Source organism: Orcinus orca, chromosome 18 (assembly GCF_937001465.1).
Source record: "Orcinus orca chromosome 18, mOrcOrc1.1, whole genome shotgun sequence".
Lineage (NCBI taxonomy): Eukaryota > Metazoa > Chordata > Mammalia > Artiodactyla > Delphinidae > Orcinus > Orcinus orca.
The window spans coordinates 76,142,500-76,157,616 of NC_064576.1; the positions used below are offsets into that span (position 1 = coordinate 76,142,500).

The window sequence follows — 15,117 nt, forward strand, 5'->3', positions numbered from 1 at the left end:
CAGATCAGGATGTCCTGCAGCTCAGGAATCTGGAGGGGCCGCCTTAAAGGAAGACCACTGAGTCCCTCCCCTTACGCCCCATGCTCAGGGCAAGTGGCCAGAGGGAAGCGTGTATAGCCAAGCATTGAGTTCTCTTTCTCTGCCCCCAGATGACCTGGTTCTCTGTCGCTTCTCACTCCTCTTTCCTTGGCTGTCAACTGCTGCTGCTTTTGCTGATCCAAGAAACTCCAAAGGCTACTTGAAATCAATCCATTTAACACAGAGATCAAACTTTTATGGTACGTAGTGGAGAAAAGCTTGAATGGAATTTACTTGGAAAAGTTAACGTTTATAAAAATATTCTTCTCGTATTTTATATATTTAACGAAACTTAACCATCATTGTAGCAACTATGGAATCGTATGACATAAAGAATAAATCAAGTTTTGTTTTTTGGTGCAATTTTCCCAACACAGTTGGAATTATATGATGGCTGTGGTAGTTTTCTAATTCTGTGTAAAGCCTTTGGGTTACACCAATTGGAAAGAGATAAAAGGAAACAATATGGTGGGGGAAAAAAAGTGGGTAAAGATTTGTGAGGAAGGTTTCGTTCTTCTAAGAGAATGTCAAAAAATTTCAAAAGAAATGCCATGAAGAGAAGTCAACAAATTCAAACTACAGTACTTTCTCTTATCGGCCTGAAATATTCCACAGTAAACTTGCCAAATCTGCAATTTGCTTTTGCAGAAGTGCCCTCCATGCGATACTGTTTTTCTTAAGAGTTACTACAGATGAATGGACACAGAAGATGTGGTATATACACGATGGAATATTATTCAGCCAGAAAAAGAAGGAAATCCTGCCCTTTGCAACATGGACGGACCTCGAGGGAATTATGCTCAGTGAGAAAAGTCAGAGGAGGACAAGTGCTGTACGATCTCACTGATACGGAGAATCTAAAAAACAGCACCACAAAGGCTGAACTCACAGACACAGAGAACAGACTGATGGTTGCAAGAAGTGAGTGTTGGGAGGTGGACAAAATGGGTGGAGGTGGCCAAAGGTACAAACTTCCAGCTGTAAGACAAATGAGTCGCGGGGATGTGATATACAGCATGGCGACTACCGGTACCGCGTATCGTGTATTTGCAAGTTGCTAAGAAAGTAGATCTTAAAAGCTCTCGTCACAAGAAAGAAGTTTTAAGTATGTGTGGTGATGGACGTTAATTAGACTTACTGTGGGGATCGTTTCACAATATATACAAATATTGAACCCTTATGTTGTACACCTGAAACTAATGTTGTTTGTCAATTATTCCTTAATTAAAAATAAAGAGCTACTACATACCAGTTACTCGAAGTTTATCTGTACCAACCACAACTGCCTTTTCATCAACAGTAAACAGTGGCTTGCTGTCCTTGGAGTTGATCTGAAACTGCTGACTCTGGACCTCTACCATTTTGGGACCTAAAGAATGAATGAAAGCATTTTATTATAAGGTGTGTAGTCTCTGCAGTGTTACACATGCCATGGCACCCAGCAGTACCAAATCACTAAACATTTAAGATTTGTTACCAGTAATTTTTTTGATTCTGTGATTAAATTTTAAGTCCTAAGCCAAAATCTATTATATTATTAAAATTAATGTAGGTCACATGTATGTAGATCTATATCAAATATATGTATGAATGAATTATATAAAAATTAATTTTTTCAGGTTTTTAAAACTTGCCAAAAATAATATGATTCTTCTACGCAGATTACTGAAATTGGTATTCTTTTGAGTATTAACCAACTGAGGGTTTTATGTTCTGAAATGTGAGATTTGTGAAAGACCATCTTATGAATGGCTTCCTTCAATGGCCAAAGTTAACGCAGACAATGAATGAGTCACACTCAGATTCTTGCCTCTGCCCTAATCCTCACCTCCTACTTCATGGAGCAAACAGACATCGCCATGGAAACACACCCTCAAGTTTCTGCCCTTCACCTTCATCTCAGCCATTTCTGCCTTCTCCAGCCCTTCTTTCTATTTCAGGGACAGGGCATCACTTTCTCTTCCAAGCTTACTCCTTTCACATGAACTTTTTCTGTTTGTTTGTTCGTTTTTGCTATACAGCAGGTTCTTATCAGTTTTCTACCTTATACATATTAGTGTATATACACCAATCCCAATCTCCGACCCACTGGCTTTTAAATTACGACGGTACTCAGCACATGTTTAATGTGTGCTTCTGTGTGCCAGGCACTGGGGACGCTGTACCTTCAGCGTGTGAGATCTTGTTCAGTGTCTCTCATTGGTACAGTTGGGTATCCATCATTTTATGTTTTCTGATTTCTCTGTGTTTCCTGTCCTTCTAACCTTAGCAGCATAATGGCTTCATCTCCCTAGAACATAGCGTTCAGCATTTGCTTAAGGAACTACAAGTGTTCCTTCATTCTTTTGTTAGTTCTATTTTCTTATCTAGAAAAGTAAGTTTATTGTGAAATGGATACTTGTAGATTTTGTGTATGTGTCCCTGTGTCTCTCACAGTACTCATTCAAGTTGCTTGGTACCTGCTAGAAATTAAATAGAAGCTTTTCAACGAATACATTAATCAGTTTTGGATACTGTCAGCAACATATTCTTATGTTTTTTCACTAATTTGTACCTCAGAACCCTCCAAAGATTCTTCATTTAAATGTGCATGTGTTCACATGTTACAAAGTGGAACACATTTTTTTCTCTATGTTTTATCTCCTTTCTCTTAAGGAAGCCTGGCTTTATTTTGTGATAGTTGCCTGTATTTTTGCTCTCCTGAGCTTTCACCCAAACTCAGTTATCCTGTGATTCGGTGTCACTATTTACCTCTTCTGGGTCACTGATATATCTTACATATTTATCATACAAACACTGATTTGCATTAAGTGATGAATTTGAAGTTGAGTTTAGAATCAAGAGGAAAAAACTGGAGTAATTTATCCAATAAGAGTTCACTGTTTAGCTTATTGGAGGTTCATATAACAATTTGAGGAGAATTTATCAAGTGAAAGTGGTTAAACTAAATGACATTTTTTCTGTAGCCATTGTTTCATATACATTGATGAAATAGTCAACAAATGAGTTTAGTTGCATAATTTTCCTGAGTAACAAAGCTACATAAATCCTCAAATCAAAGAAAATTCAGGAAAGTGAGTCTCTTCCATTCAGCACAAATCTATTGTATGCTTTTATGTTCAAGGTTTCGTGCTAAGAATTGAGGCTACATAAAAGAGGAGATGCAGTTCACAACTTATAGGATTTCATAGTCTACTGAAGAAAAAAGCATATAACTCCAGTCCCAGGGCAATTTGATAAGTGCCGTGATACAACCATGGACAGTGTCCAGTGAGAACCCTGACAAGGAATTCCTGTCCCTCCTGGGGGGTCAGGGATGACACCTCAGGGAAGGGGATGTCTGGGCTGACCTGGAAGAGTTCATGTTTCCCTGATGAAGGGAGAATGCGAGATTCCAGGTAGAGGGGGTACTCAAACAAACGCACAGAGGCGGATAAAATTCCATCTTCACTTTATAAAAAATATAGACATAGAATGTTCAGTTTAAATATGTTTTCCACTTCAAAGGAAACTGTGCTCCAAGTGATAACAAGCCCACCACAGGAATAATCGTCTCTTAAAGTAAGTGAGTTTATAATTAAATCTTCTAACTTTCATTAATATTCTACTAGTCTTTATAACCTTGCTGGACATGCATTAGAGCTGAGTAAGTCACCCTCATGTGCAGCAGAGTTCTTTAAGAAATAAAACTCAGGGCTTCTCTGGTGGCGCAGTGGTTGGGAACTCGCCTGCCAGTGCAGGGGACACGGGTTCGAGCCCCAGTCTGGGAGGATCCCACATGCCGCAGAGCAACTAAGCCCGCAAGCCACAACTACTGAAGCCTGCGCACCTAGAGCCTGTGCTCCGCAGCAAGAGAGGCCATCGCCATGAGAAGCCCGTGCACCGCAACAAAGACCCAATGCAGCCAAAAATAAATAATAAATAAATTAATTTTAAAAAAAAGAAAGAAAACTCAAATACTTTCGTTGTGATTAAAAAAGGAGCTACCTGGTAAAATCACAATTTTAATGAAAGGCTTTGGTACAAATAACGAGGGAAATAAATAAAGGAATTAGGGCTTCCCTGGTGGCGCAGTGGTTGAGAGTCCTCCTGCCGATGCGGGGGACACGGGTTCGTGCCCCAGTCCGGGAAGATCCCACATGCCGCGGAGCAGCTGGGCCCGTGGGCCATGGCCGCTGAGCCTGCGCGTCCGGAGCCTGTGCTCCACGACGGGAGGGGCCGCAGCGGTGAGAGGCCCATGTACCGCAAAAAAACAAACAAACAAACAACAACAACAAAAAAAACAAATGTCACAGAGTCCTTTGAGAAAAGGAAAGATTTATTCTGCTGCTGCAAATATCGTATCAATCACAGAAGATACTGGACTGGAAGTATAAAACTGTGGTTAAGTTCATTCTACTAATGTTTTGGTATCATCTTGTGTTACTAGGTTCACCTTTATAAGACTGGAGTCAGTGACTCTTATCTGTATAGCTTGACTCTGTTCTTTAGGCTAGTCTGTTACATCCAAGCACATGAGTTCATGGACCTATAATAACCAGGAAAGGGCTCCAGTGCTGTTCACAGCAATTGCCTTGGATGAACCCACTGTTTTTTAAAACTTTATTTTATTGAAGTATAGTTGATTTACGATGTATTAATTTCTGCTGTACAGCAAAGTGATTGTTATAAATATATTCTTTTTCATATTCTTTTCCATTATGGTTTATCACAGGATATTGAGTATAGTTCCCTGTGTTATATAGTAGGACTTGTTTATCCATCCTATATATACTAGTTTGCATCTGCTAATCCCAAATTCCCAATCCACCCCTCCCCCACCCCCTCGGCAACCACAGTCTGTTCTCTATGTCTGTGAGTCTGTTTCTGTTTCATAGATAAGTTCATTTGTGTCATATTTTAGATTCCACATATAAGTGATATATTTGTCCTTCTCTGTCTGACTTACTTCACTTAGTATGATAATCTCTAGCTCCATCCATGTTGCTGCAAATGGCATTATTTCCTTCTTTTTCATGACTGAGTAGTATTCCACTGTATATATACACAATGTATATATATATTGTGTGTGTGTGTGTGTGTGTGTGTGTGTATACCACATCTTCTTTATTCATTCATCTGTCTATAGACACAGGTTGTTTCTATGTTTTGACTGTGAACAGTGATGCTAACCCCTTGTTTTTTACTCCTTTCTTTGTTAAATTTCTCTCTTCTGTTTTACCTGAGAAATTTTGAGTTTGTTTCCCACTTATGACCCCAAATCCCTCAAAGCTGTGGCTCAGACTTATGCTTGAACCCTTGTCCACTCTGGAGCACCCTGGACAGGCCATCTTCCCCCACCCCATCTCCTAGAACTCTCTCCCACACTTAAGCTGGCTTTCCAGCCCATCCCTTCCTACACAGTCTTTTATTCATTCCTCCATTCATTCATTCAACAAGTATTTATTGAATACCTCCTAAATATATGAGTGGCCTGAATTAAGAACTGTGTCATTGACTGAATGGAATAACCTAACTCCAATTTTTGAGTATTACATAATCAAATTATTGTGTGTGTGTGTGTGTGTGTGTGTGTGTGTATATATATATATATATATATATATATAATATGAAATAATATTATTGTATATTGTATTTACAATAAATATATTTATAATATAATTTTATAATTATATTTACAATTATATATATTCCTTGGACTATTATGTAACCATTAAAATAATGCCATTGAAATGGAAGAAATTAAAAAAACAAAAAGGGAGTACTATGTAGACTTCTATGCAAATAAAGTTGAAAACCTAGATGAAACAGAAAATTTCAGGGAAATAGGAATTGCCAAAATTGACCCCATTCAGCTAAAAAGTCTTATTTTGAAGCTAACCAGAATTGGTTTCTATTATTCGAAGTCAAAAGAACATTAACTGTAGTAACCAGAGCTGCATTTACAACTAGTAAGATCCCACTGTCGTTCACAATTTGTTGTCTTTTAGTTCCAAGATTTGAAATGCTAGCTGCTGATGCTTGCTTTCCCATGTTTGATTCCTTTTGGAATTTAAGACTTTTGGCTTTGATTGTATTGGTTGCCAATTTTTTCACTGGTCTTAGTAATAAACAATTATTCATTTAATTAAATGGGATTACTTTGTCTAGTTCACATAAATCACATTTTAATATCCAGATTGGCTAAATTTAACTTCTCCCAGGAAGTGTGAGGCTGGAATGAGTGTGATTGTGGGAAGTCATTTACTGAAAATCGTCTTGGATTTGGTGAGCTGAATATTTCCGAGTTCAGGATTCTCAGTATAGCAGAGGCTTTCCAACCAAAGGTTTAACAGAAATCACTTATTTTAACTCTACCTCAGGTATGAAACACTAAGGTTAAAACTCAAAATTTGAGGTTAACAGTTTAAAGTAATTCTGATGGGAAACTTTTTTTAAACGTGAATTCCTTGGTGACAAAAACACCACCATATTTGCAGCAACTAGGACAGTTCCCGGTGTGCCATGATTTAATGAAATCTGAGTAGAGAGGGAGGGTGGTGGAAACACCCCTGTTGGAGAAGCAAGTCCTAAGGTGACACCTGGTTTGGCTTCTCTACTAACTAGCTGTGTGTTTTTGAGAAAATTAGCTTTTCAGTGCTTCCATTATTTCATCCACGGAAGTGGAGACAGATTTATGTTATCTTTAACTCCTCTATATATGAAAATCCACACTTAGCAAAAAATTAAATGTGAAAATGAGTATTTGTGTTAAATCATTTTCAGAAGAATATAAAATGAATCTTTTACTTTTAGAACTCCTAAAAAATAATTACACACTCTAAATGTTATTAATTACTTGACAGCATATAGAAAGTAGCACATAGGCATTCAATAAATGTTTGTTGAATGAATGACAAAAGATGGGTAAAAATCCCTCAAACATTTTTTTTTTTTTTTTTTTTTTTTTGGTACGCGGGCTTCTCACTGCTGTGGCCTCTCCCGTCGCGGAGCACAGGCTCCGGACGCGCAGGTTTAGCGGCCATGGCTCATGGGCCCAGCCGCTCCGCGGCATGTGTGATCCTCCCGGACCGGGGCACGAACCCGTGTCCCCTGCATCAGCAGGCAGACTCTCAACCACTGCACCACCAGGGAAGCCCTCCCTCAAACATTTAAAAGCTACAGTCAGTTAAAAATTTTTAAGAAATTTAAGAAATGGTAGACACAATTCATAATACAACATAATTTATAAAGAAATATGATTTGGTTTAGACAAGTATCATGAACATGTATGCTGTGTAAGCTCAGGTTCATCTCTAGATTTATTGAGAATTTCACTGGACTTGGTGATAAAACAAGCTTCTAAGCAAAAGAGAAATACAACTTATCATTTAGAAAAAGTTATAAAGATTAAATCAGAACACAGGCTATGGAACTCATGTATTACTGTAATAAAAGGAATCATAAAGTTAAGATATGGCTGTACCTTCCAATGTAACATTATTGTTCTGTAACAACAGCCATTAAAAAAGGGGGACACGGAAAGCTACCTGCCTGTGTTGGTAGTACACTTGTCAGCTATTTCCCCATAATCTGGAGAGCCATCCAATTTCTTAGATTTAGCAAATCTATAAAGTGTTGATGGTGTAGAGAAGGTATATTCCTTTCACCAGCTGTTTGCTCTTTTGTTATTTCTTCCATCGATATTCTTTCTTTCTAATCCTTTTGCTCTCTGCGCTCAATTCCAAAGGACCTCTCTCCCACGTGACCATATTCTTTGGTCTTAGCTGATCGGATGGGTGTACGTGGCTCAGCTAAGGGCAGTTGGTTGAACAGAGTAATTGGGCCAATTAGAGTACTTTGCTGTGAATTGAGAATTCATGACATTGAAGACCAAGTTGGCTGGTGTTGAGAACTATAGCCAATCGGATGAAGAACCAGAGAGTCCTGTAGAGTTAGAACTGGTGCAACCATGCTACCAAGTGAAAATCATGGACAGAGATTCATGGAAAGGAGGGGAACATGGTAGAGAGAAGGAGAAAGGGAGGGGGAGAGAGGGAGAGAGAGGATGAATACTTTGATTCTCCAGCCCTGGTCTTTCTTTTCTTGAGGGCAGCTACTTTGTTTCCTTTCCTCAGTCTCTGTGAGATTATTTTGTATCCTGCCAACAATCATTGTTTCTTGTACTACCTTAAATGGTCCTCTTATTTCTTGGAACCAAAATAACTTCACTTAAAATACTTCAGACTGTCCTCCCACCACCTGAACTAGTCTCCGTGGTCCACACAGCATGATATTTAGAAAACTCATACTTTGATTGCTCATAAATAACTTTGAATTCTCTAGAAGAAAAAAGAAACAAATGGATCCATTCAGCACAACTGTTCATGGACCACACACACGCAAAGCACTGTTATGAAGCTGGACTCACCCACTTTTAACCTGCCTGTAACTTCTCCTTCCGGGTTGCGTGCATTTACAGTCACATTCTGTGTGGACTGCAGAAGCAGAGATGAGTCCTAAAAACAGATTTACAATGTTAGCCAAATACAGACTATTTAAAATGACTAGACCTTTGAATTTGTATATAAATTGAGGATTTATACAAAAGAATTTCCCCCATGTCATAGATCCTGTGAACCTATCAATTTGCGGCTAAAACTATTTTTTAAACTTGGATTATATTGTGTGAAGGGGGTGAATGCATTATTTTTCTCCCCCACAAAATATAATAACCTCCTGGGTTTACAGAGCCTGTGTGCACTGGTTACAATGGACCAAGTCCGTTCTCAAGGTGAAGAGCTGAAACAATGAAGTTTTAATCAGTGTTTTGTCTTTTCCAAGGAATTAAAATTTCATTTCTCATAATTTATGTCCAGGACATGATATCTTTTTAAAAGGTAAATCAGAGAGCGGTTAGCTCTTCTATAAATAAATACCATATTATCTTCAAAACGCCAAAGGCTTCTCACAATTTCAAAAGAGCTTTTAAAATCTGTTGGATGCCTACGTTTTTAGAGCTTTTTGTTGGAAGATACAGTGGCTTTATGAGCACGTAAGTGGGGTCACAGTCTGAGCGGAGGCTTTGTCTCACAGAAGATTGCTGGCTCTTCTGTAACAGTTTTCTTCAAAAGGAACGCAGTAATTTGGCTACTGGATTCAGGCGGGTTTATGCCACTCAGAGGGAACCAAATATCTTCCCAAGTTGGGGGGTATAATACGATTTTTCAGAAGGAAAGAAGTTTCAGGAGTGCTTTGGAACGCTAGCAGGTCAGAAATTCTCCAACTTGCTTTGTGGAAGCAGATGGATTTGCCATTGTCTCACCTTTCATCCAATGGCGTGACCTTACTACTTGTCTTTGCTGTGTTTTGAAATAACCAGCAGGATAATAAGAGCTAAAAATTCACCAGCGATTTTTACCATCCAGCCTCTCCTTTCATCTCCACACTTTGAAGGAGGTAGCATTACTCCTCACATACAGATGAGGAAATTGAGCTCAAAGAGATTAAATGACGGCTCTCCCAAAGTAACAGCCAGCAAGGGACAGTTCCATGACGGAACCGTCTTCAGGTGCCAACTTCCAGGCTCTTTTTTTTTTTTTTTTTTTTTATCATTTTCCCTGAAAGGGAGGACATGGCCCAGGTCAGAGCTGTGAGGCCCACTCCCGGGCCTAGACAATAAGTTGTCCCAGGAACCACTCTGGTCGTCTGATCCAATGGATTCTCTCCAACACTATTCTTTTTCTGGCTTCCACCGCAGGGGCTGCAAAGGCTAAATGCTTTCTCAGCCTGTCCTGCAGGGAGGGAGACCCAAGTGATACAATTCCGGTCAATGAGATGTAAGCAGAAATCCGCTGGGGCGGGGCTGGGGGTTTCCAGGCAAGGTTTTGGGTGTGACCATGGCGGTCGCTCGCTAGGGCCCACCCAAGGCATGTGGCCAGGGAAACATGCAGTGTTGACGCGTGCACACCTTTCATCAGAAAAGCAAACTTTCTGTGTTTCACCATTATTTATTTCTCATGAAACACAAATTATTTAAATGTGTCCTCATCTGCTTACCACTCTGGAGTGTATTTCTTTGGCATACAGTGGGAATAAAAACTCCGATTCCCCCTCCAGGCGAAGTCCATCTTCTGTAACATGCAGGTGACCCATCCCTGTCTGTTAAAAAGAGATTTGTTATTGCTTTCTTCTTCACTTCTTTTAGGATCAACTTAAATCATGTATGCATTTTCATAGATTTCCTATCGGCACTTTACTGTATTTCTCTTAAACACTTTATTTAAAACTTTGTTTTTATTCAATATTCAGTATTTTATTACGTCTTGTGTAAATACAAAGGACTTTTTAGGAAATGCATATAAGATTTAAGTAATCACTTTATAACAAACATGCAAGAGCCCACCAACATGTCAGAAAAAAAAAATCTTGCCATTACTATTTAAAATTTTTTAAAAATTAAGATGCCATAAAATGGACTCTTCAGGCTTATAGCTCTATGAGTTTTAACATACGTACAGATTCGGGCAGCCACCAACACAACCAGGATACAGCACTGCGATGAAAACCAACACGCTACAGTTCGCAGTGAAATTATTTAAAAAAGGTAAAAGAGAAAAGTGAATGTTCTATTATTTTTTGCTACTGAAAATTCTGATCCAGACAGGAAACCAACATTAACTGCATGAAAGGAAGCTTCTGTTGATACAATGTGGATGGAGTGACCGCACAAACTAAACAAGAACATGTTTTGTTTTGTTTTGTTTTGCGTACGCAGGCCTCTCACTGTTGTGGCCTCTCCCGTTGCGGAGCACAGGCTCCGGACGCGCAGGCTCAGCGGCCATGGCTCACGGGCCCAGCCGCTCCGCGGCATGTGGGATCTTCCCGGGCCGGGGCACGAACCCGTGTCCCCTGCATTGGCAGGCGGACTCTCAACCACTGCGCCACCAGGGAAGCCCAAGAACATGTTTATCAGGAAAAAAAATACTTACTGGGGAAAACCACATCACTTTAAGAATCCAAATTGTAAGAGCAAGATTCACAAGGAGGATGATGAGCAAAAGAAGAACAAATAAGTAGAGGCAACGCTTTCTCCAGCCATAGATGCCGATTTTGTAGACAGACTGGTTCTCTGGCCGCTCTATGTGGGTGCCTTCTGTGGTCGTGGTGTATTGTTCACGTACCATCTGCCACCGGGTGGGGGGCAAGGGAGGGGGGGTGAAGGGAGGGGGGAGGGGGGAGGAGGGTAGAGGGAGAGAGGGAGAGACACATGGCCAGAAAGAGGATTTGTTTGTCAATATTGATTGACCATTAGTCCCACAAAATACTTTTTACCCCAATAACAAATTTCCCAAATTAGTGATGTTTAAAATGAGCATTGGCTATTACTTTGAAACATGTCACTGTATTTCAACCACAGCGATAATCTGTCATGCAATGTATTTAGATATGACAAATGCATTTGAAATCCAGTGATTATATTTTCAGATTTTGATCAATAAAATCAATACATATACAGCTTTCAAAATTCTGCAAGATTAAGCTTGCAATTGAAGCACCAACCTACAACAATCCAGTTATCACATTCTTAAAAGATTCAGTGGGAGGAAAATCAAGCTGGTACCCAAGAGCCTTCTGAAGAAAAAATCCAATTACTCAATTTTGTGCCAAATGATTAAATTACATCTTCCTTCAGCTACTAAATTATTCAGAATTAAAAAGGCTCTTTTCAAGATACCTACCACACCAACTCTGGCCTATAATTAAGCTCCCAAGTACTGACCTAGTTCAAGAAAGATCAAAATGTGCACGTGTACAAATGTTTACAAACATTCCCTGTTTTATGTAAATGAGGTTAAGAGTTTTAGTAACAATTTCAACTCTATGAAGAGATTTTTAAAAGTTGCTCAATTTTCCCCTTTCCACAAAGAAAAAAAGAACATGGTTTTAACTGTTTAAATTAAGATTAGAAATTATGATGACTTTTCTGATTGTAAATGTAGCAAAATGATGAATCATATAAAATATTCTCCTCTGAGGTTTTTTATGCATTTATTTTTAGGAGTGATTTGGAGCTGTCCTTATTTAAAATGTTATGGTCAAAATAATTCTATAAATTTCTTTCCAACCAAACAACAGGCATTTCCCCGTGTTCTAGCTGATTGTATAAAATGGTGCTATTCATCGCTCAGTATTTTCAAACACTCAGGACTGACAATCTGCATTATTCAAAACCTAAGGGGTTAACAATTTCATGAGGGCATTCTTCACTCACTCACCTTTGACCCCTCCAGTCTTTTTTTGGATTAGAAAGTCCATCACCACCCACACAGCCCCACATCAGCTCTGCCTTCAACCTGCATCCCAAATCTGTCTACTTCTCTCCATTGCCACGGCTACCGCGCTGGTGCCAGCCACTGCGAACTGTCATCTGCACCACTGCAAACCTGCTTCCCTTCCTTCCCCTCTGGAAACCCCTCTCTACCCACAAGCAGACATGTGAAATGTAAGTCAGCGCCTGTCACTCTACAGTTTCACACCTTCCCGTGATTTTTCCCCACTGAGAACATCCAACCTCCTCCATCACCTCCCAGACCCTACGTGAGAGCCTTTGCTCACCTCTTCATCTGCAGCTGTTGGTCTTTTGCTCACAGCGCCCCATTCACTCTTTATCAGCCCAGGTGAACCCTCAGGTCAGGACTCACTCCTGGGCATCCCTTCCACCTGAAACCCTCTGCCAGCTCCCTCCTCAGCTTCAGACCTGCTCACATGACACCTTCTCAAAGAAGTCTTCCCCAGACACCCACTCACTCCCAACACAGCACTCTGTTATATTTATTTCAAAGCACTTGTCATCTAAATAATGGTGGCAAAACCACACTTTCTGTAAAAGATAGGCTAAGAGTCTGCGATTGGATTGGGAAGGGTGGCCAGAGAATCTGAATTTAAAGCAAGTGCATTAATTTACAGTATTGCTACAGATCGATAAAAACAGCAGTTTTCTAAGTGTGTGTGTATACACATGCACATGCGCGCACGCACACGTATGGTTTCCACTTGCTACATATTTCTGTTCCTATCTAGAGCTTCCTATTGCTGGTGTAAAGCTATCACAAACCTAGCTTAACCCAACATAGTTTTATTATTTTATAGTTTTGGAGGTCAGAAGTATGCAAATGGGTCTTCCGGGGCTAAAAATCAAAGTGTGAACAGGGCTGCTTGAGCGGCAGGCACCTGGGCCTGAGTTTGGGTAACAAAGCCACGTTTTATCATTGCCCCCCTTAACTCTTTTGGTTAACCTGCCATTTACCAGTGTTAGATGTGTTGCACTGAACAAGGATCTTACTCTAGACAGGCATGATTTAAAATGATGAGGCAGAACACTCAACTCCAGTTTTTTTGTTCTAAAAAGTGGACGTTGTTATTTTAATAAATTATTAGCTTATATTCTAACGGTGACTCATGATGGCTTCCATTTTTATTTGACACTGTATATTCAATTTTTTCTGTTAGAGACTTTCAGAGGCTATCAGGTTCAGCTAGCTTCCTTCAGATATGTGTTAAAATTATCATTGGAAAGGACACCAGTTCTTTATCACTTCGAGGTCAGATAACTGTAAAGTATTAGTATTCATGCTGGCAAGAAACTGCTCTGGAACAACGCATTATGCTTTAAGATCTACTTATAGACCCTTGACAAAAAATTAATAAGATAACATTTTATGTTAGAACTTAAAAATCTATACTCCAAGGTAAATAATTTTGAGTTTTACTACATCTTGAGCAAAAATTATTTCCATAGGCTCCTTTATTTCAAAAACAATTTATGGGGACTTCCCTCCTGGCTCAGTGGTTAAGAATACACCTGCCAACGCAGGGCACACGAGTTCGAGCCCTGGTCTGGGAAGATCCCACATGCTGCGGAGCAACTAAGCCCGTGCGCCACAACTACTGAGCCTGCACTCTAGAGCCCACGAGCCACAACTACTGAAGCCCACGTGCCACAACTACTGAAGCCCGCACGCCTAGAGCCCGTGCTCCGCAACAAGAGAAGCCACCGCAATGAGAAGCCCGCGCACCGCAATGAGGAGTAGCCCCCACTCGCTGCAACTAGAGAAAGCCCGCATGCACCAACGAAGACCCAACGCAGCCAAAAATAAATTAATTAATTAACTAAAAATTTTCCCACCCCTTTCCCTGTTAACCATCTTTAAAGTATGTTGATGGTATCCTTAATTTTGATTAGCTTTAAATGCTTCTCTCTAAATATAGTTATCAATATTTTAATGCGTAAGGCTCCAGACATGGAACATTATAGTATGTTTTGCAAAAATATAAGTTTTCATATGCTCTTGAATTCATGGTTACCAATTTATTATCTAAAATAAAACCATCTTAAGGATAGAAATGCTGCCTTCTACATTCTTTGATTCTTGTCATAGTACATAGTATAGTAACTGAATACAGCGTCCACTACCTAAATGTTGTTAAATGACATTGTTAATTTTAACTAACATTTACTGAATGCCTGGTCTGGATAGGCTGTCGCCAGGAGTTTGAGACACGGAAATGATAAATACATGGCTGATGCTCAAAAGGAACTAATATAAAAGGATTTTTTTAAAAGGTGGGTTTGAAAAAGAACTAAACAGACTCCTCAGAAATGAGTTCAGTTATTTTTTATTTTTATTTTTTTTGTGGTACGCGGGCCTCTCACTGTTGTGGCCTCTCCTGTTGCGGAGCACAGGCTCCGGACAGGCAGGCTCAGCGGCCGTGGCTCGCGGGCCTAGCTGCTCTGCGGCATGTGGGATCTTCCCGGACCGGGGCACGAACCCGTGTCCCCTTCATCAGCAGGCGGACTCTCAGCCACTGCGCCACCAGGGAAGCCCCAAAACTGTGGTTTTAAAAGACATGTTTGCTTAGTTCAGATAGAGGCTTATTTTAAAGCAGTGTTAAGTTTATAGAGATGGGCAATTCAAATATATTTTCTTAGTGTTTTATTCTTGGTTTTATTAAAGAAACTTAGATATTTGAAGCTTTTACGATGTCCTTATATAGTAT

The 15,117-nt window shown here is 39.8% G+C and overlaps 1 protein-coding gene across 5 annotated transcripts in view; it reads right to left on the reverse strand.

Moving 5' to 3' along the window:
- Window positions 1–15,117, reverse strand: part of SGCG (sarcoglycan gamma) — a 44,829-nt gene that overhangs the window by 14,195 nt on the left and 15,517 nt on the right. For 4 of the 5 annotated variants that reach the window (XM_033409329.2, XM_049701328.1, XM_049701329.1 and 1 more), the window contains 4 exons: window positions 11,049–11,243; window positions 10,117–10,218; window positions 8,489–8,576; window positions 1,328–1,447 (listed from right to left, as the gene is read on the reverse strand). In XM_033409329.2, coding sequence (XP_033265220.1) covers window positions 1,328–1,447; window positions 8,489–8,576; window positions 10,117–10,218; window positions 11,049–11,243 — 505 coding nt within the window. Of the gene's footprint in view, window positions 1–1,327; window positions 1,448–8,488; window positions 8,577–10,116; window positions 10,219–11,048; window positions 11,244–12,675; window positions 13,781–15,117 lie in introns of those variants that run through there. The other variant, XM_049701330.1, reaches the window with a different exon arrangement.